The 22,607-nt window shown below is 38.8% G+C and overlaps 1 protein-coding gene across 1 annotated transcript in view; it reads right to left on the reverse strand.

Annotated features, from left to right (window-relative positions):
• The window catches only part of mef2d (myocyte enhancer factor 2d), an 84,748-nt gene that overhangs the window by 26,836 nt on the left and 35,305 nt on the right, over window positions 1-22,607 (reverse strand). Inside the window, 2 exon segments of the mRNA XM_053327251.1 lie at window positions 5,241-5,294; window positions 11,761-11,998. Of these exon segments, the coding sequence (XP_053183226.1) occupies window positions 5,241-5,294; window positions 11,761-11,998 (292 nt within the window).

The raw sequence follows: 22,607 nt of genomic DNA on the forward strand, positions 1-22,607 counted from the left end.
GGGAGGAAGGACAGATGGGAGGAAGGACAGATGGAAGGAAGAAAGGGAGGAAGAACAGATGGGAGGAAGAACAGAAGGAAGAAAGGGAGGAAGGACAGATGGAAGGAAGGAAGGAAGGAAGGAAGGAAGAAAAGAAGGAAGAAAGAAAGTATAAAAGGAAGTAGGAAGGACAGATGGAAGGAAGGACAGAAGGAAGAAAGGGAGGAAGGACAGATGGGAGGAAGGACAGATGGAAGAAAGAAAGGAAGGAAGGAACAAAAAAAGGATAAAGGGAAGTAGGAAGGACAGATGGAAGGAAGGAAAAGAACACAGGAAGGAAAGTGGGCGGGATTGCACCCCTTGGCGGGCCGGTTCTGGCCCACGGGCCGCATGTTTGACACCCCTGACCTATAGAAACCTTACACCACTAGGGGGCGCTGTTCTGATAAACTTCCCATTAAAATGAATAGAATTTGTGTGTAATCTATAATTACACACAAATGTTTGTTTCCATGCTGTCTATCATGTTTCTATCTTGGTTTATTTGGTACACACAGAATCTATTTCTGGTATATTTGCCCCCAGAGAGCGATCACTGACATTTCTTCCATTTTTTCCCCCATTAAAAGTTTTTTTGGGGCGTTTTTCCTTATTTGAATCGTGAGTGTACAGATTGTAAAGCTCACTCAGGCTAATTTATGATTCATGTAATATTGAGCCTATCTTGAATAAACCTGACCTGACTTCTCTATTGAAACACAATAAATCAATATGAGTCTCTTTATTTGTATTAATAGTGACGGAGTGGATAAACTCCGCTCATGTGTGGAGTCCACTAACTTTTTTGGCAGAGGGTGAAAGTTGGTCACAGCTGAGCTTCGTCAGCTGTCAGCGGCCGCCATCGCCTGCCAGTGTGATTTACTTCTAAACTACTAATAATTACACCTGTTGGGATTAAAGCACAAATGTAATGTATGTTCCACTCATGAATAAATGGGAGATTAATCCTTAACCCTCCTGTTGTCCTCGAGTCAAGGAAGGAAGGGAGGAAGGAAGGGAGAAAGAAGGGAGGAAAGGAGGCAGGAAGGAAGGAAGGAAGGAAGGAAGGAAGGAAGGAAGGAAGAAGGAAGGAAAGGAGGAAGGGAGGAAAGAGGGAAGGAAGGAAGGAAAGGAGGGAGGGAGGGAGGGAGGAAGGAAGAAGGAAGGAAAGGAGGCAGGAAGGAAGGAAAGGAAGGAGGGAGGAAGAAGGAAGGAAAGGAGGGAGGAAGAAGGAAGGAAAGGAGGAAGGAAAGAAGGAAAGGAGGGAGGAGGGCATGTAGGAGGGAGGGAGGAAATAAGGAAGGAGGGAGGGAAGGAAGGAAAGAAGGGTGGAAGGAAGGAACAAAGGAGTAAGGAAAGGAGGAAGGAAGATAGGAGGGAGGGAAGAAAGAAGGAAAGAAGGAAGGGAGGAAAGAAGGAACAGTCAAAACAGACGGGGTCAATTTGACCCGGGAAGGTTAAGGAATCTTTCAGAGAGCATGATCTTTGAATAAATTTGAGTATTTTGATAATCGATTAATCATTTTGAGTATTTATTTTTAATATAAATTGCCAAAATTCAGTTTCCAGCTTCTTAAATATTAATATTTACTGTCTTATTTTAGTCCTCTTTGATAATAAATGGAATATATTTGGGTTGTGGAGTGTTAGCGGGAATAAAACAGAACACTTGAGGAGGTCATTTTCACTTTTGGGAAACAATAATGGACATTTCTCACCCCTGTCTGAACATTTATAAACTAAACAAACTAAACATCATTTAAGAAGATAATAAACAGACTCTAAGTCAGAGGTGTCAAAGTCACTTTCAATCAAGGGCCACATACAGACCAATTTGATCTCATGTGGGCCAGATCATTAAAAAGATGGAGGGAAAGAAGGAAGGAAGGAAGGAAATAAGAAGGGAAGAAAGGAAAGACAGGCAAAAGGAAGGAGGGAAGAAAGGTAGGAAAGACAGATGGAAGGAAAGAAGGAAGGAATAAAGGGAGGAAGTACAGATGGAAGGTAAGAAGGAAGAAAGGGAGGAAAGAAGGAAGAAAGAAAGGGAGGAAGTACAGAAGAAAGAAAGGGAGGAAGGACAGATGGAAGAAAGGGAGGAGGGACAGATGGAAGGAAAGAAGGAAGGAATAAAGAGAGAAAGGACAGAAGGAAGGACGAAAGGGAGGAAGGACAGAAGGAAGGAAGAAAGGTAGGAAGGACAGAAGGAAGAAAGGTAGGAAGGACAGATGGAAGGAAGAAAGGGAGGAAGGACAGAAGGAAGGAAGGAAGGAAAAGAACACAGGAAGGAAAGTGGGCCGGATTGGACCCCTCGGCGGGCCAGATCTGGCCCACGGGCCACATGTTTGACACCCCTGCTTTAGCTTTTCTTTCCATACTTAACACTATAAGAGGATATCAACAGGTAGTGATGTCATCGTGTGGCTGATCTGCACTTCCTGTTTTTTGATTTAAAACTGCTCACTCAGTTATTAGACGAACCACACAAACACAGAACATAAGAAAAACCACCATATCACACTTTATACTAGATTTAAACTCTTTGCTTTGATACACTGCTGGAAAGTTAATATTATAAACCTTTTACAATGTGAATATAGAAAGAAGGGAAGGAAAAAAAGAAAGGAAAAAAAAAACACCTTCCCACCATATCTATTACTACGAGCTGGCTGGCAGTATCTGTGCCCGGCTAATGGGATTTAAGGGGAGAGCTCTGGCCAGTGTCAAAGTCACCTCTGAGGAGAGTCCTGTGCCAAGATGAGGGACAGTTGGATGGAGGAAGGGGGGCAAGGGGGGCAAGGGGGGGGGGGGCAGGAAGGGGGGCGAGGGAGGGGTTTGGGGTGGGGCGGCAGATTATTCCAGAGAGGAGACGAAGGGGAACAGCTGAGGGAGACAGGATGAAAGGGGGGGAAGGGAGGGGAAGGGAAGGGAGGGGAGAGGAGAGGAGGGGTGAAGACGGGAAAGGGTCGAGCTGAAGAGTTAAACAGGCTGCTGTCAGGATGTCAGAGTTTTTTGTTTTTTTTTAATTCTTATAGAAGATATTTGACTTAGGGCTCGGCAAGTAATCGAAAAATAATCCCAACCGACATTTAGAAACTCTAATCGACTCGTTCACTGTTGCCATGGCAGCAAAGGTTGCATATCTTTAAAGTCCATGTACAAAAAGAGAAGTACTAGCTCTATACAGTTAAATATAAAAATAAGGACCTCTAAACAACTCTATTTATGTATTTCTTTCTATATTATATGTCTGTTAATATATTGTAGGAGGCTAGTTTAAGTATGCCTTGATTTTTGTTTATTAATTCTCTGTTGTATTTATTTATTTATTTTTTTACAGCTCGCCTGGTTTCACACCTCTAAAAATCAAACACCTCCAGTTAGGATAAAGAGTGGTGATGTCATCTTCTTATATAAATAGATACTAAGTAGCATCTATGAGGAGAAGCAGACACACAGAAATAACTTCTATTTAAATCAGAGTTTTTCTTCCACTGACGTAAAAACATTAAATTAACTACAACAAGCCACCACTACTATAAAACTACACAATAAAGGTGTAGGCTTGATGGATACATCATTAAAAAGCAGTTCAGTCAGACCAAATGTCTTCATCTATCTTTCCTCTTTTCTATCTAAAAAAGGGACAACTCACCCAAATAACACCAACAAAAACAAAAAGAGTAATATGCATATAAATCATATTCTCTCCAAAATAAGTCAAACTTCATTTTCCAACAGTTAACCATCACAATTATGATTCTGAGTCACAAAATGTAATCATATGAAACAAAAACTGTACATAAATATGATTTTTAAAGTTATTTTTAAATGTTTCCACCACTTTAGAAAATACCAACTTGCAGCAGTGATTCATCAATAAAATAGAATCACATTAGAGATAAATGCTTCAAATGACTTAAAACCTAAAAAAGTCTTAACCTTCCTGTCATCCTCTCAGGTCAAACTGACCCCGTCTGTTTTGACTGTTCCTTCCTTCCTTCCTTCCTTCCTTCCTTCTTTCCCTCATTCCTTCCTTCCTTCCTTCTTTCCTTACTCCACCCCCTTTTCTTCCTTCCTTCTTTCCTTCCCTCCCTCCTTCCTTCCTTCCTTCTTTCCTTACTCCATCCCCCTTTCTTCCTTCCTTCTTTCCTTCCCTCATTCCTCCCTTCCTTCTTTCCTTCCCTAATTCCTTCCTTCATTCCTTCCTTCCCTTTCCTTCCTCCCTCCCTGCTTCCTCCTACCTTCCTTCCTTCTTCCATCCTCCCTTCCTTCCTTCCTTACTCCCTCCCTCCTTTCCTTCCTTCTTCCTCCTCCCTTACTTCTTTCCTTCTTCCTCCCTTCCTACCTTCTTCCTACCTTCCTTCTTTCCTTTCCCCCCTTCCTTCCTTCCTTGACTCGAGGACAACAGGAGGGTTAAAGTGGATTTCATGGGTTGGCAAAACATAAATAAACATTGAACTAACTTTTAGAGTTCATCTGTCACTTATCAGCTGATCAGCTGATCAGTAATAAAGTCAAACTAAAGGTCTAATGTACCAACTAACCAACCACTTCCTTCCTCTTTTCAAGCTACGCTGCCCACAAAACTCATTTTTTAAAAAGTGAAAGGCAGTCTCTGTGGTTTGTCCCTTCTGGGCTACTGTAGTAATGAAAACACAATGATTCTTACTTTAAAGGGCTCATACACTAATTTAAACTAACCCTTATTATAACACATTTTTTATAACAAGTCTTTTCTACTAGATGAGTTTAAATTCTACAGACTGCACCTTTAAGAAACTCACTTCTGCTTTCAGAGTCACATTTCTGAATCTCAGAGAAGTTAAACATGAGTTTTAAACATGAGTCATTTTTCTGTTCCTCTTTCTTTTTTTTCTTTTCTTTTTTTATATAAACCTCGCTCTCCTGTTTCTCTCTCTCTCACAACCTGAAACCCATTCTGTTCTTTGGACTGTTTACAAGAAGCTTGTACTGTGACTCTCAGCTGTCGCCAGTCAACAGGTGTTTTCGTGCTTGTGTTAGTGTGTGTGTGTGTGTGTGTTCCAGTCAGTGTGTGTGTGTGTGAGCTGTGAACACGTGACAGAGCCTGTTGCCACACATGAAATATTCTGCATGGCTCCGTCTGTAAGTCAGGCTCACAAAAAACAAAAAACAAAAAAATCATTTCCCTTTCAAAACGTCCGGCTAAAATAGAGGAAGACAAAAAAACCAGCTTTACTTACGGACTGGACTCGGGCACGCTCCGTTTGAGTTCCCCAGATCTCCTAACAGAGCACCTGCAGGAGACAGCAACACACACTTCATCAGTAAAACATACACAGATCATATCAAAGAGCTGCTGCATGTTTCCACTTCAATCATTAAATCAAGTGTGTCATTAAAACTAATAGAGCTGCTGTCCACTCCACTTCACTTCATCAAGAGCCGTACATGACTTTCACTTCTCTCTATTGTTCCAGTTTATTGTAAGAGCTCCATTCATCAGGTCTCTGTCCTGTGTTTGTTGTGTGAACGAAAAGAATCTCATTATTATTATTATGTGTCATTTCTTTATGTCAGGGGGGTCAAACATGAGGCCCGCGGGTTAGATACAGCCCATCGAGGGGTGCGATCCGGCCCACTTGCCATCCTGTGTTCTTTTCCTTCCTTCCATCTGTCCTTCCTACCTTCCTTTTTTCCTTCCTTCCTTTTTTCCCTTCTTCGTTCCTTCCTTCTGTCCTTCCTACCTTCCTTTTTTCCATCCTTCCTTCCTTCCTTTATTCCTTTCTTCGTTTCTTCCTTCCTTCCTTCTGTCCTTCCTCCCTTCCTTTTTTCCTTTCTTTCTTCCTTCCTTCCTTCTGTCCTTCCTACCTTCCTTTTTTCCTTCCTTCCTTCCTTCCTTTATTCCTTTCTTCATTTCTTCCTTCCTTCCTTCCTTCTGTCCTTCCTCCCTTCCTTTTTTCCTTTCTTCCTTCCTTCCTTCTGTCCTTCCTACTTTCCTTTTTTCCTTTCTTTCTTCCTTCCTTCCTTTCTTCCTTCTGTCCTTCCTTCCTTCCTTCTGTCCTTCCTACCTTCCTTTATTCCTTTCTTCGTTTCTTCCTTCCTTCCTTCTGTCCTTCCTACCTTCCTTTTTTCCTTTCTTTCTTCCTTCCTTCCTTTCTTCCTTCTGTCCTTCCTACCTTCCTTTTTTCCTTCCTTTATTCCTTTCTTCATTTCTTCCTTCCTTCCTTCCTACTTTCCTTTTTTCCTTTCTTTCTTCCTTCCTTTCTTCCTTCTGTCCTTCCTTCCTTCCTTCTGTCCTTCCTACCTTCCTTTATTCCTTTCTTCCTTCCTTCCTTCTGTCCTTCCTCCCTTCCTTTTTTCCTTCCTTCCTTCCTTCCTTCCTTTTTTTCTTTCTTTGTTCCTTCCTTTCTTCCTTTTGTCCTTCCTTCCATCTGTGCTTCCTCCCTCCCTTCCTTCACTGTCTGTCTTTCCTACTTTTCTCCTCTCCTTCCTTTTTGCCTGTCTTTCCTTCCTTCGCTTCTTATTTCCTTCCTTCCTTCCTTCCTTCCTTTATGACCCGGCCCACATGAGAACAGATTGGTGTGTATGTGGCCCTTAAATGGAAACGAGTTGACACCTCTGCTTTATGTGCTTTGTTTGTTTCTTGTGTCTGAAAATAGTTTTAAAATGTTCATATTAGAGCCAATAAAACACTTCAAGTGACCAAAACAAGACTTTTTAACCTTTTACATACTGTTTATATTCTGACTCATAATTCATCTCTGCACCAATTCACATCCAGTTATTAATAAATGTTTCATTAATCCTTCGACTTTTTGTTTTTTAACTTTTTTGAATAAAAACAAGTCAAATTTGTAGATTTGCATTTATCAAAATATGTATGAGTGGAGCAGAAACTTAAAAAAATATATACTTTTATTATTATTTTAGTTTACTGTGGTCTGCATGTTAGAAAAAGTCTGGCTAAAATTAAATGTTTTATTGTGTTTTTACAGCTCATGCATATAAAAACTGGTCAAATGTGTACGTTTACATACATAATAATGTGTATCAGATTCATTTTATTTCCATTTTTGTTTATTCTGAGTCACATCAGGAAAAGTTCACACAGCAGAAATGTTTTTTGCAGCTCTCACATGTTAACAATGAACAGTATGTAAGGGGTTAATAGCTTAGTTTGGGAACATAAACATGTTTTAACACAATATAATTTTTATTTTCCTAAATAAAATAAAATATAATAAAATCCAAAGTTTGAACAGTTTCATTTAAATCTGGAAATATTTGAGTTGAGTCTAAAAATCTGAAAAAGCCGTTAAATCCCACTTTTACACTTATTTTTATTTATTTATTCTTTATTTCCTCTTATTTATATTTATTGTACAAATTGTATTTATTCTATTTATTAACTTTACTTATACTATGTACTATTTTATTGTTATTTTTATTCACATATCCCATCTTACTGTGTATTACATTCACTTTGAGCTGTTTTTATTGTATGAAAGGTGTTTTACACATAGTTATTATTATTATCATTATTATTATTTATTATTATTTATTTATTTTAAACCTTTCTATCGTTCTTATTTTCTCTCGTGTGCACCGATCTCCGTTTTTTCTTTTTTCTTCTTCTTTGTAATTAGTTCCTTCATCATTTTTACTCCTTTTTCTTTATGTTGTCACTTGTTTAGTCTCATTATCAGCTTGTCAATCAGCTGTGAAGCTCCAGTATGCTCACTAGAAATAAAGCCTGATTGATTTATTTAGAACAGATCAGAAAGTTTCACTCAAGTAAAAGTAGCAATACCACAATATGTAAATAATAAAGCGTCATGCACATTACATGTTAATGCAATAAAAGTATAAAAGTTATGAGTGTTATATTATTTCTATGATCATATTCTATTATTAGATTATAGTTTTACTGCAGCAACATGTAAGCAGCATTTTTAAATGAGGTGAAGCATATTTCTACGCTGACACTCATTTTCCCTTCTCTGCTACAGATTCAGTTTTTGGCTTCGGAGAAGCAGTTGAGGGAAGGGGGGAGGGGTGGGTGGGGGGGGGTAATTTAGGGGTCATGAGGGGTGACTGAGAAATATCTGGCTGCAAAGACACATGGGAAAAACACCAATAAGCAGATATGATGAACCCAATACAGCTCTTAGTAATGTGGGGGTGCATAGCAGGGGCATAGTGGAGTATCTGCACTGTTATGAAGGAGGGGGGGGGGGGGGGGGGGGGGGTGAGGGGTCCATTACTGCTATGTGAAACCCTCCTGCTTGGGAGAACGGCATGTTATGAAAGATGCTGTAATGCATTTGTTGCGCGTTACATCACCTAATTCTGACTTACAATGAGATTACGTTGGTCGGAACAAAGCTCGATAAGTAACCTTGTCTGAGACGCAAAAATGGGGCACAAATCCTTTTAGTCAGAGAGTGAAGGATTGGTTTGCCACAAAGAGGCAGCAGCAGGCAGCACGCAACGCAGGAGTGCACCAAAAAGAAATGATGGATTCCTGTCATTGTGAGAGGCATTGTGTGTGTTTATTTAGAGCAAACACACACACACACACACACACATACACACACACACACACACACACACACACACACACTATGGTCACTCTGCTGCTCCTCCATGTAAAACTTCATAATAACACTTGATGTTACATGAACTGTGCCGGAGAAATAATAACTAAAAAGGAACCATCATGGAAAGAAAAAAAAAAAAAAACACGTCGCCATGACAACCACGTCTATAAAAGGTGGCTCGAATAAGGTTGAATAACCCAATTACAGCAATTACAGCTATAAGACATGAGGCAATCAGGAGTTTAAGGAGAGCATTGGTCAGATTTAAGCCTGAATATGAGCCACATATACATGATACAGAGAAACATGCTGCTATGCTAATTAGCTTTTAATGTTATAGGAGAGTTTACAGCAGTGATTAGATACTTAACCCTTTAACAGGTAAAGTGCACCATGAGATACATTTATATTTACATTTTTTATAGCCTACATTAATAAAGTCTGAGAACTGAATGTTTAATCTCAGAAAGTTGGGAGGGAGGAGTTTTATTTTGAAAGGACAGACTAGTTTGACTTCACTTTCCCTTCCTGCTTGAAGCAACGTATAAGTTATAAATATATCATAAAAGAGAGGGTTACACTTTATTTTATGGGACCATTATCTCTTAATAATTCCCAAAACATTCTCAAAATAAAACTTAGTTATCATAAGGAAATAGGTGATGTACTTTTAACCCTTAAACAGGCAAAGTGCACCATGAGATACATTTATATTTATATTTTTTATAGCCTACATTAATAAAGGCAACTCATAAAATCCAAAATATGCAAAATATGATAAATAATGACTTGTGGAAATGTTTGTTTAGGTGTAAATGTGATGCCTAAATACATAAAAAAGTAAATAATAAGAATGACTAACATCTTATTTTCCACTACTGCCTGTTTAAAGGGTTAAAAGTGTTTACTCCAGCTGAGCAATGATTGATTACTAATAACTAATATTCTGAGCAATTCAATTAAATATTACAACTCTGACATACTGTACTGTAGCATCATCTGTTGAGTTGATATGTATTATATGTGTTGTTTATTTCCACATCCAGCAGTTACATAGGAACATTATCATTCATTAGGAGTCGTGTTTCTCTCCACCTGCTTAATGTAAAGTCCAATATTCACTCTCTTTTACTCTCTACCAAGTCCTGAGGGAAATATGTGTCTCTTTAAGCTGCTAAATGCTCCACTATGTTCACCAGCTAGTCTGCAGATATAACTGTGTGTGTTTGCCTGTTTGGTTGCAGCCAGGCAGCTAAGCAATGAGCTAATGGCGCTTTTCCACTACACAGTTCCAGCACGGCTCCCCTCGCCTCGGCTCGGTTCCAGGAACGACCTTTTCCATTACAGAAAGGTACCTACTCAACGTGGACGGGGTCGTCATAGCACGGCTCCGCGAAACTGCCGTGACTTCGTTTTATACGCGACACAAACACATAAACAATGGAGGACATGGAGGTGATGGTGTACTTGTTGCTGTATGTGGCTTTCTGTCACACACAAAGCAACTAAATTGAGCCGTATGGCTGTAACGCTGTTACCGGTATTTAAAAATGGCGGGTTTGATTCTTGTGTGGGACGGCTCATGACTCTTCCAGCGACAACTCTTCTGACCAATCAGCTGCCAGCAGTCTGTTGACGTCACATTTTAGTATCGGCTCGCTTGGAACCTCAGCAGAGCAGGTACTAAAAAAGTAGCAGGTACCAGGTACTATCCCTAGTGGAAACGCAAAAAAACCTGAGTTGAGTCGAGTCGAGCTGGAACTGTGTAGTGGAAAAACGCCATAAAACTCAACTATAAAGCTCCATAAAGCTGAGAGGAAGCTGCTGATAATTCTCTGTAGGTTCAAACATGTCACACACTCACACATCAGACTGAAAAAATATCAATTATAGCTAGAATTCAACATTATATCACCCAAAAAAGCTCCTACAGTAGGGATTGTGATTGTTTGGTGCTGAGCAGGAAGTGAACAGTGGAAACGATGCTATATGAGAGCAGCTGAGAGTGAAGCAGAAACAGTAAAGCTGCAGTTAAACAATGAGCTGAACCTCAACTATAAACCTCCGTAAAGCTGAGAGGAAGCTACTGAATAAATATCACTGAAAATATATCAATTATAGCCAGAATAACATTATATCACCCAAAAAAGCTCCTACAGTAAGGATTATGGTTTATTTACTACTGAATGTCCACTTCATTAGCTGTGTTTACATTACAAATCATTGCACAGCTCTTTTTTTTTTGGTGGGTAAATATTGACCTAATTCTGCTGTTTGCATTCATTTGTCTTCTCCTGTTTGTGCTCTGCTAATATGAACTAACACGCTTTTTATATGCAGAAGAAAACATTCCTGCAGCTGTCAATCAAACAGTGTGGGCGGCGCTGTCGAGTCCTTTTGAAGAAGTTTTTTGAAGAGTTTTTTTGTGCTCAATTTGCATCCTTTAGTTCATTATATGCTTTCAGAAATGCAAAATTCATCAGAGGAGTTTTCTATTAGAGGACGGTGTGATGTTTAGACTGTAACACAGTGCTCGGATCAATCAGCAGCTGTCAGCATCAACACTGGACGTCTACTTATATAAACCACAGACTGTATAAAAGAAATGGACATAACATCCATGACGTCACCCATTGGTTTGTGGACTGATGCTCGGAAGCCAATAGTTTCGAATCTGGGCAGCGCCATCTTGAAAATTTCAGGTGCATGCTGGGAAAAATAAAAACATGGATTCTACTTATATGGGCATGAGGCGGGGTCATGGGCGGGGCGGGGAGGTTGCTATGGTTGCGAGGGCTGGATCTCGAGGACATTGGTCAATCAACCTGTCAATCAGGACGTAGCCACGCCCTAATGCATACCCTGCTTTATCGTCACATATAAAATCAGGGAGGCCAAAATGTCCCAAATGAACATCATACTGCATTGAAGAAGGCTTTAAACTAGCGATTGAGACCATAAACACATTTTGAAAACGTTTACTGAGGTTAGAAATCAATTGAGAAGTTGGTGAATTCTCCATTGACTTGTATAGAGATGGTCGCCCCCTGGTGGCCTTTTGATAGAATGCAGTTCTAAGTTACTTCCGCGTTGGCCTGATATAAAATGATGGATTCACACAATCACAAACAAGCAGTGTCGGTCCAGCTGTGTCTCTTACCTGCGCTGGCTGGTCGTTGTGGTAACCCTGGCGACACGGTGTTCCTCTGCAGAGTTGGTTGCTGTGGCGACAGGAGGCGGGGGTCTGTGAGGGTGGAGGTGACGAAGGAGGTGGTGGTGACCAAAGCGCCGCCGGGGTTATTACTGAACTGGAGGGCCGCCGCCGCTGCCGCTGCTGCGTTCTGATTGGATACTGGCACGGTGACTGGCATAGAGAAGGTGGGCTGTGGGACGGTTGACTGGTGGAGAGACAGGAAGAGGCGGAGCTTAGAGTGAGGCGATGTTTATCACCACACACACACTGACACACACACACACAGACACATACGCACATTCATACAGTACTAGACATGTGATCAGTTAGTGATCTGCAAACAAGCCTGCAGGTGAAAAAACAAAAAACACACAAAACAACCCGATCACAACAAGAAGAGTCTTTCCAACACCAGATGTGATTATGCAAATACACCAGAAACCAGAAACCAGCTGTCCAACTGCTCTAATATTCACTATATACTTCACTGCTGCAACTACGACACTACTGCACAGTGAAAAACATTATTAGCACTATAAAAACAACCTAAAACATGTGTTTAGTTAAGGTTAAAAAGTTGCATTGTCCTTTATTTTAATGAGCTTTATTTTCATTTTTTTAAAGTCTTGAGTGAAGTTAATTTAAATGATGTTGGGATTATACAATTACATGGCAGAGTTAGAGTCTCCACTTCTTTTTAAAGACTTTTAGAGCTCAGTAAATGACTTTTTTTTTTACCTTATGTATATCCAATAATAAAGTTTAGAAGTTAAAGCGTGGAGACTTTCTCATTAGAAATTACAACTACGACAGTCTGCACAGTGAAAACCATTATTAGCACTATAAAAAACAACCTAAAAAATGTGTTTAGTTAAAGTTAAAAAGTTGCATTGTCCTTTAATTTTAATCAGATTTTTTTTTCAAACACTCATTTTTTAAAAAGTCTTGAGTCAAGCTAATTTAAATGATGTTGGGATAATAAAATGTTAGATTTTCCACTTTCAGAGCTCAGTAAATGATGAATTTTCTGCATATTTATATCTAAAAAAGTAAAGTTTAGAAGTTAAAGTGTGGAGACTTTCTCATTGTTGAATTGCTCTATTTAAAACTATTAAAATCACTAACCCTGACTCTTGATTAATGATATATATTTATACTATTAAAGTCATTTCTGTCTATATTTGAATTGTTCAAACCTTCACTTCCTTCTAACAGAGCTTGATGACAGCTGTTTGTGTCTTTCCCCAAAAATATATCATTGTTGTTGTTTTGGATACAAACAGATGAATTCAAAGATTAACTAGTAAAGTTAAAGTAAGGGACTATTGGACATGTGCATTTCAGTTTTCTTTGATTTTACACTCTGATCAGATTATATCATTAAGTTTATAAAATCTGATTAAATTAAGAAAATAAAAGTCATGTAGTGTATATCTGCTGTTATAGCAGTTACTGAGTCATAATGAATAAATAAATAAACAATGACAGAAAGATCATAAAGGTACATTTTAAATTACACAAATATAATATTACACATGTTGGATTTTTGGAAAGTCTGATTCTATTATTTTATAAACATTTTTAAGGAACCCCCCCCCCCCCCCTAAAAAGTCAGTATATTCACCTATAAATCAAGGCCATTTTCACTTAATTAACTGATTAAATTAAGAAAATAAAAGTCATGTAGTGTATTATCTGCTGTTTTATTGGTTACAGGAAAGTCATAATGAATAAATAAATAAATAATAAATGCTAAATGATACTCGGAAACCTTTCTGGAACCTTTTTAGGGTTTACAATGACAGAAAGATCATAAAAGGTATATTTTAAATTACACAAATATAATATTACACATGTTTAAACAGGAGAGATGATCTCAGCCTGTATCTAGCTAGAAAAAGGAGTGATGATGAAAAATAAGTTGATTAGCATTAGAAACAGGAATAAGATTTAATTAGACTTGATAAGCCACATTTTTTACAGTGTAAAAGCTTCTTATACACTCTTATACCGACGGCATGAACCCATTAACTTTATACTCCTACTGAGCATTTTTCTAATCAAATCATATATTTTTAGACTGATTTTCAACCTTTGACGCAGTGACAGATTTCAATTTATGTCAGCGCGACATAAAAATGAGCCTGAATGAGTCGAGAGCAGCTTGACATCAGTAATCCATCACTCTGAACAATTTGTTACCCTTCAGTTTTTTTATGTTAAGGTTCACTATTGTTGCAGGAAAATGGAGAATCAGCCTAAAAAGAATCATAGTTTAATTGCATTTTCTAATAAGTAGAATTAAAATATGCTGGAAAATGTTCTTTAACCCTTTAAACAGGCAGGAGTGGAAAATAAGATTATTTTTATTTACTTTTTTATGTACTTAAGCATCACATTTACACCTAAATATACATTTCCACAAGTCATTATTTATCATATTTAGTATATTTTGGATTTTATGAGTTGCCTTTATTAATGTTGGCTCTAAAAGATGTAAATATAAATGTATCTCATATTTCCTCACCTATTTCCTTATAATAACTAAGTTTTATTTTGAAAAGTTTTTAGGAATTATTAAGAGATAATGGTCCCATAAAATAAAGTGTAACCCTCTCTTTTATGATATATTTATAACTTAAGTTGCTTCAAGCAGGAAGGGAAAGTGAAGTCAAACTAGTCTGTCCTTTCAAAATAAAACTCCTCCTGACTTTCTGTATCTCATGGTGCACTTTGCCTATATATTTATGGTCTAAATGTTAAATGCTTTCGAAATGAACTCTTCTCAGGCTGTTAAACACACATCTCTCTCTCTCACACACACACACACACACACACACATTTCACAGTTTTAGCATGCACAGTGACTTTGTGAAAAAAGGCCAAAAAGCTGTCGCCCCTTTCACATCTCATGCCAGGTTAAAACTCTTGTCGCAGCAGCAGGTTATTGGTGACATTTCATAGCGTGCACAGCTAACATCCACCAACCCCCACTGACTCACAAGCCCCTCGTCTCTGGGAGAGGTTAGGAAATATCCTGCAGCATCATGTGACATCACCGGCTTTAATACTAGAGCAGGAGTTTGATACTTAAAGTCTCTAAAAATGATATTATTACAGTACAGGAAGTGGACTAGCTCATCACCTCTGAAAGCAGATGACCAGACGGCCCAGGGTGCTACCAAAATAAAAGGCGATGACTTTGGTTTGTCCAGCCGTTCGACCCATTTCACCCAGTTCCAGCTGAATCTGAGAGAGAAGGACTTCTATAGATAGAATATGGGCCAGTGCTGCTCTGTACTGTACTCGTACTGCGTGGGACCCAGTTTAACGCCGAGGAGGACGAGGCAACCTTCCTGCCCTCCATCTATCGTCTCTTTCTTTCAGCTTTCAGTTTGTTTTGTAACTTTTCATTTTTGCTAAGCTTTTTTGGAGGGAAAGAGGAGAGAAATGGAAACAAAAAAACCCCAAAAACCCCAGATAAGATTGAAAATGGAAGAAAAATGTAATTTCCATGAAAGTACAGCTAAATTTAAGCCCATAAAAATATGTATTTATTATTTATTCATAGTTGGGAATTTGATATTGTTTGCTTTCCAGTAGATAACTTTCATATTTTTGCACGCTGAGCTAATTAAAAGACGCTCAAGGAATTAATTACTTAATGAAAGTGCATTGCCTTAACAGCACCAAATAACTACGTTTTATTTTGAAAGCTTTTGGGAATTATTAAGAGATAATGGTCCCATAAAATAAAGTGTAACCCTTGCTTTTATGATATATTTATAACTTCAGTTGCTTCAAGCAAGAAGGGAAAGTAAGGTCAAACTACTCTGTCCTTTCAAAATAAAACTCCTCCCAACTTTCTGAGATTAAACATTCAGTTCTCAGACTTTATTAATGTAAGCTATAAATGTAAATATAAATGTATCTCATGGTGCACTTTGCCTGTTTAAGTGTTAAAAGTGCATCACCTATTTCCTTATAATAACTAAGTTTTATTTTGACATTTTTTTGGGAATTATTAAGAGATAATGGTCCCATAAAATAAAGTGTAACCCTCTCTTTTATGATATATTTATAACTTATACGTTGCTTCAAGCAGGAAGGGAAAGTGAAGTCAAACTAGTCTGTCCTTTCAAAATAAAACTCCTCCCTCCCGACTCTCTGAGATTAAACATTCAGCTCTCAGACTGTAGAGGAGGAAGCTTTTGCAAAAGGTGAGTTTACAGACGGAGCTGTAAGTGTCGACCAGCTAACAGCTAACAGCACTGCACCACTGCACACCGGCCAAGCAGAGAGTAAAGACGGGAAGGGAGGGGGGGCAGGGGGGCAAATGGGGGGGGGGTAAATGTGGATAAATGGAGGGATGGATGGGGAGGTGAGGGGTTAGCTTAAAGGATGACAGAGGTGTGTAAACATGGAGCATACAGCACTAGACTGGGTTTATCCTCACATGGCTGAGAGGGGGTGGGGTTTGAGGGGGGGGGCAGCTTTTCACTATTGGGGTATTTAGCAAACAGGATATTTTGATACGTCACTCAGATCTCAAGCGTCAGCTTTTAACCACATTTAAAAACTAAATATAGCCACTTTATTGTCTTTTAATAACTAATATTTTCCTTTTTAATGACTTCAGAAGTTCCTCCTGTGATCCGCCTCACGCTTTAATAACAGCAAACTGTCTGCACTCATTTAAACATGTTCACTACTGATGACTGCAGCTCTGTTAGATGTGTCTAAACATATTATTTTAATAGATACCTGAAACCCAGTCAGAAAAAAATAAAGTTCATTTTTCAGTCACAGTCAAAACATATTAAATAGTAATTTGTAGTTTAGCAGTTGATCCAGAGCTTGATGACAGCTGTTTGTGTCTTTCCCCAAAAATATATCATTGTTGTTGTTTTGGATACAAAAAGATGAATTAAAAGATTAACTAGTAAAGTTAAAGTAAGGGACTATTGGACATGTGCATTTCAGTTTTCTTTGATTCTACACTCTGATCAGATTATATCATTAAGTTTATAAAAACAGATTCAATTAAGAAAATAAAAGTCATGTAGTGTATATCTGCTGTTTTATCGGTTACTGAAAAGTCATAATGAATAAATAAATAATAAAATTAATATATTTTTTGGGTTTAAATGACAGAAAGATCATAAAGGTACATTTTAAATTACACATGGTGGATTTTTGGAATGTTTGATTCTAATATTTTATTTTAACATTTTTAACCTTGACCCTTCTTTCCTTCCCTCCTTCCCTCCTTCCTTCATTCCTTTCTTCCTTCCTTCCTTCTTTCCTTCTTCCTGCCTGCCTCCCTCCTTCTCTCTTCCTTGGGCCTGGTCATCGCTGCTTCCTTCTTCCTCTCTTCCTTCCTCCCTCCCTTCCTTCCTTCTTCCTCCCTTCCATTATTCCTTCCTTCCTTCCTTCCTTCCTTCCTCCCTCTCTCTCTCTACCAAACTGTAGTACAGTTTGAGGTACTTGCACTTTACTGTAGTACAGTTTGAGGTACTTGTACTTTACTGTAGTACAGTTTGAGGTACTAGTACTTTACTCTAATACAGTTTGAGGTACTTGTACTTTACTGTAGCACAGTTTGAAGTACTTGTACTTTACTGTAGTACAGTTTGAGGTACTTGTACTTTACTCTAGTACAGTTTGAGGTATTTATACTTTACTGCAGTACAGTTTGAGGTATTTATACTTTACTCTAGTACAATTTGAGGTACTTGTACTTTACTGTAGTTCAGTTTGAGGTACTTATACTTTACTGTAGTACAGTTTGAGGTACTTGTACTTTACTGTAGTACAGTTTGAGGTACTTGTACTTTACTCTCGTTCAGTTTGAGGTACTTGTACTTTACTCTCGTTCAGTTTGAGGTACTTGTACTTTACTCTCGTTCAGTTTGAGGTACTTCCTTCCTCCCTCCCTCCTCCCTTCTTCCTCTCTCTCTCTCTCTAGTTTGAGATACTTATACTTCATTATAGTACAGTTTGAGGTACTTATACTTCATTATAGTACAGTTTGAGATACTTATACTTCATTATAGTACAGTTTGAGGTACTTATACTTCATTATAGTACAGTTTGAGGTACTTATACTTCATCATAGTACAGTTTGAGGTACTTGTACTTTACTGTAGGTTCAACATCTCTCTGTTTCTTGTACTGCTCATCTGTAACTTGTCCTCTGCTTCCTCTCCACAGGACCTCCAGCTTCTGGTTTCTAGGAGATTTGTGACATAACTGCAAAAAAAAAAAAACCTTCTTCTCTTCTTTTCTCTTCTCTTCTCTTCTCTTCACTCCTCCTCTGAATATGAATTTTAAATGTGTCCTCACCCTGCTCTCTCTGCTCTCTCTGCTCTGCACCGCGCTCCGCCGAGCATTAATCCGTGTCTTTGGCAAATTACATGTGAATTTACATCTGCCCACTCCAACTCCATTTAACACTGACGCTCGGCAGACTGGAGGGTTAATTGGACTCGGCCCGTTCATCCTGACGATTTCACACACACACACACACACACACACACACACACACACACAAGAGGAGGAACGGGAACAGTATAGACAAAAAAGCAAAGAACCTGTTAGGTAAATAATTGACTAGGAGCGTTTCCAGAGGCTCGTGCGAAGAAGCTCAAGGCCTCTTTTTGAGAAGAGAACAAAAAGAAGGGGAGAGAAAGCTAACCTATTTTCCCTCAGAGGAGCTCTCTCTCTCTCTCTCTCTCTCTCTCTCTCTCTCTTCCTCCCTCTCTCTCTCTCTCTCTCTCTCTCTCTCTGTCTGTCCCTCTCTCTCTCTCTCTCTCTCTCTCTACCTCTCTCTCTCTCTCTCTCTCTCTCTCTCTCTCTTCCTCCCTCTCTCTCTCTCTCTCTCTCTCTCTCTGTCTGTCCCTCTCTCTCTCTCTCTCTCTCTCTCTCTCTCTCTCTCTCTCTCTCTCTCTCAACAAGGGTGTGTTTCCTGGATGCAAGGGTATATCAGAATGTATTAAACTCATGGCCTACTTTTCCTTTTTTCCCCTCCCTCTTGTCCTGGAAGCCTTTGAAAGATTTTTTCTCTCTCTCTCTCTCTCCCTCTCTTTTCTCTTTTCAACTTTAGGATTGTCGCATCCTATTTGTTAGCAGCTGGAGGATTTTTTTTTGAACACGGGAGCGACGCCTGCATGGGAAAGTGTTTGGATGACCTTTTTAAACGTCCAGTAAATTACTTTTTCTTTCTTCACTCTGATTCTCTTTTTAACTTGACTACTATTTGAATAACACAGAGGAGAAAAGAAGTCAAAGAAATGATATAAATGTTGTTTTATATCTGCATGTTTATATTTCTGAGGGTTTTGTGGTGTGAAAGTAGGATGCAAAGGGTCGAACAATAGACCAATACATCCAGTAAACTTAACAAACAGTCATATTATACTGTAGTCAAGGTCCTTTATGTTTACCAATGAAAAACATATTTATCTATATATATGTTTTTACTGGAAGTGTTAAGAGTCTGAAGGTAAACAGGACTCAGTATGATGCTATATTTCACTGAATCACCTTCATTTATACACATATACTAAGTTAAGAGAGTATAATAGTGTATAATAGTGAGTTTATATAATGCATAAATCTCTACAATTTATGATTAATAAAAGTGTTTACTAGTTAATAAGAGTCTCATATGAATGATTAGAGAATAACTTTCATCATCTGTCTGCATTAGCGTTGAATGTTATATAATTCAGATAATTATATTAAATATGTCTTTTAGTCTTAGCTACTGTGAGATTTTTGGATTTTTTTTGATATTGTATAATAAAGGTTATAGTTTTGATTAGGACCTTATAATCTGTATCTTAAGCTCTTTTGCAAAAAAAAAACTCAAAAAAAACCCCCAAAAACCTGCCAGAATCGTTCAATTATTAATCACGAAAGCCAAAAAACCTGAAAACTAAATTAGACGTGATTAAGTGTGCAGCTCAAGCAGCATGTTTAGTAGCACCACGTTTTACTTCTTCACTTCTTCACTTTGTCACATTCATGCTGCGCTCCATTCAAAAACCACACGTTCAGACTCCTTTTTGCTCAAAGGCTCCACGGAGGAGGAAATCTGCTTCTCCAACGATTTCAGAGGCAGAACAGAGAAAGACCCTCCGGTAGAAACACACCCCCCCCCCCGTGTAACAGGAACAGATACGTTAGCTCGCGGCTCGTCTAGCCCAGCGTCCTGCCTCTCTCTCCCTAACCTCAGGAGGTATTTTAGTACAAGTGGGATTAAGCTTGTATATCCCGGCCCCTAGCTGTTATGCTGGGGGATTATGAAGCCGAGGGGAGGAGTGCTGGGTGGTGCTGTATGCTTCTGTTTGCTGCTTGGCCCTGTGAAAGGTGTGTGGTGTGTGTGCATGGGCTGGCAAGGCTGAGGGACTGATGGGCAGTGAGGTGGGAGGGGGGGCGGGGGAGTAGGGGGGGTGCTATACCCGCTAGCGAGCATTCGGCTCGCATCCAGTCGGCTCTCCAGGGAAGCTAGATTCAATTCTATTCTTCTTCTTCTTCTTTTGCTGTGGCTTTCTGTTCTGGAGGAAAAGCTTTTTAAAAGAGCCATTTCAGCTCAGAGGAGCATAGAGGGCCGACTCACACTCAGTAGGAGATCAATTCATTAAATATATATAACAGAGAGGAGGGGGCTCATTTTGTCTATTTAGTGAGGTTAACATATAAATAATGCTTTTAATCTCTGACAGCTAATTACCTTATTTATTTATAGTTCTGTCCATCATTTAGGTTATTAACCCTTAAACAGGCAAAGTGCATCATGAGATACATTTATATTTACATTTTTTAAAAGATTCTTATAGTTTTATTTTGAAAGGACAGACCTCACTTTCCCTTCCTGCTTGAAGCAAGTTAAGTTATATAATAAATATCATCATAAAAGCGAGGGTTACATTTTATTTTAAGGGACCATTATTTCCTAATTCCAAAAACTTTTCAAAATAAAACGTAGTTATTTGGTGCTCATTTTAAGAAAATAGACAGAGAGACTGTTAAGGTGATGCACTTTTAACCCTTTAACAGGCAAAGATACATTTATATTTTATAGCCTATATTAATAAAGGCAACTCATAAAATCCAAAATATACAAAATATTTCTTCCCTCCTTCCTTCCTTCCTTCCTTCCTCCCTCCTTTCCTTCCTCCCTTCTTCCTTCCTCCTTTCCTCCCTCCTTCTTCCTTCCTTCCTCCCTCCCTCCCTCCTTCCTTCGTCCTTTCCTTCCTTCCTTCCTCCCTCCCTTCCTCCCTTCTTTCCTCCCTTCTTCCTCCCTTCCTTCCTTCCTTGACTCGAGCACAACAGGAGGGTTAATGACTGAAAAGACTAGAGTGTAATCTATAAAAGCATATATTATATCTTCATATTAAAGGTGCATTTCCATCATATTATACAACTAATAGATTCTCCATAGTGCTAATCTGTAAAGGTCAAACAGTTATCTGATCTTATATCCAGATTACAAGAATTAAATTAAGAAATGAAGTTTATAGAATGACTGAAAGTATAAAATAAGAGCAGGTCCAGGTTTAACAGCAGGTAGGTGATTTGAGGATGAGCCGCTGTCTAACTCGCCTGCAGCATCTCAACGTGACTGTGTCTCATTCCCAAGTGACCAATCAGAGAGCGGGGCCAGACAGGAAGCAGGGCCGTAAATTGAGTGCTACTCATTAAAGTGACATTAATGGCATTATTGAGCACGGAGGAAAAAAATGAATCACGGAGAAATTGGCACAGGAGAGCGGCGGTAAAAAAGAAGGTTTGGCAGCGAGCCAGCCGGTCAGGAGGAGGACGTGGAGTCAGGAGAGCATCTAGTCAGAGGAACAGGAAGTGAACGCTGGACGCAGACGCAGACTGACCTCAGTCACGCTGCAAATGACCGTCATTTAGTGACTTCTCTCTCTCTCTCTCTCTCTCTCTCTCTCTCTCTCTCTCTCTCTCTCTCATCTCCCTCTCTCCCTCTCTCTCTCTCTCTCTCACTCTATTTGTCTGTCTCTCTCTCTCTCTTTCCCCCCTGACTCTCTCTCTCTCTCTTTCTGTCTGTCTGTCTCTCTCTCTCTCTCCCTCTCTTTCTGCCCCCCCCCTCTCTCTCTACTTTTCAACCACTGCTCTAAAAACGTGTAGATTTTTCATTTCCTCTGCAACACCGGTTGCTATGCCAACTTTGATGAAAACTAAGGGGCCTTGTAATTGCTCCTCTCCTTCTGTTGTATAAATATTCTTGTACATTAAGGAACAGGAAACAGAAACAGTAGAATATAAGGATCACTTTAACTTCACATGAATAATCACAGTGAAGTATTATTGCACAAATTATACATCTGTAGAACATCTTCTTTGTCTTTGATGTTATCTTATTCACTTTTTACTGAGTGCCACAAGATATGAAATCTGTCTGTAGTGAAGAGGAGCTGCATGATTCTGCACTTACATTTATTTAGTGTAATCCATATTTTCTTCATATATTCAAGCAGTATGATTATTTGCACAGTAAAGTATTAACTCATTGTTTTTCAGTGATGACCAGAGTCGTGTCTTTAGTTAACTTTAGGTAAGGAGGACTTTTTATAGCCTTTCTTTGGCTTCAGGTTGGACAAATCTGCTGTTTTTGGACTTTTTTGGAAGGATGTCCACACTAATGCAAACGCAGCAGTATAGTTGTCCCATTCAAAAAAAAAGACTTAAATCAATATTATGATCTCATTGTGTTTAAAGGTGCAGCCATACAACATATTTAAAAAGTGGAAATAGTCACCAAAAAAAAAAAAAAGAAAAACTTG

The sequence above is a fragment of the Scomber japonicus genome, chromosome 10 (genome assembly GCF_027409825.1).
Source record: "Scomber japonicus isolate fScoJap1 chromosome 10, fScoJap1.pri, whole genome shotgun sequence".
In the NCBI taxonomy this organism is placed as follows: domain Eukaryota; kingdom Metazoa; phylum Chordata; class Actinopteri; order Scombriformes; family Scombridae; genus Scomber; species Scomber japonicus.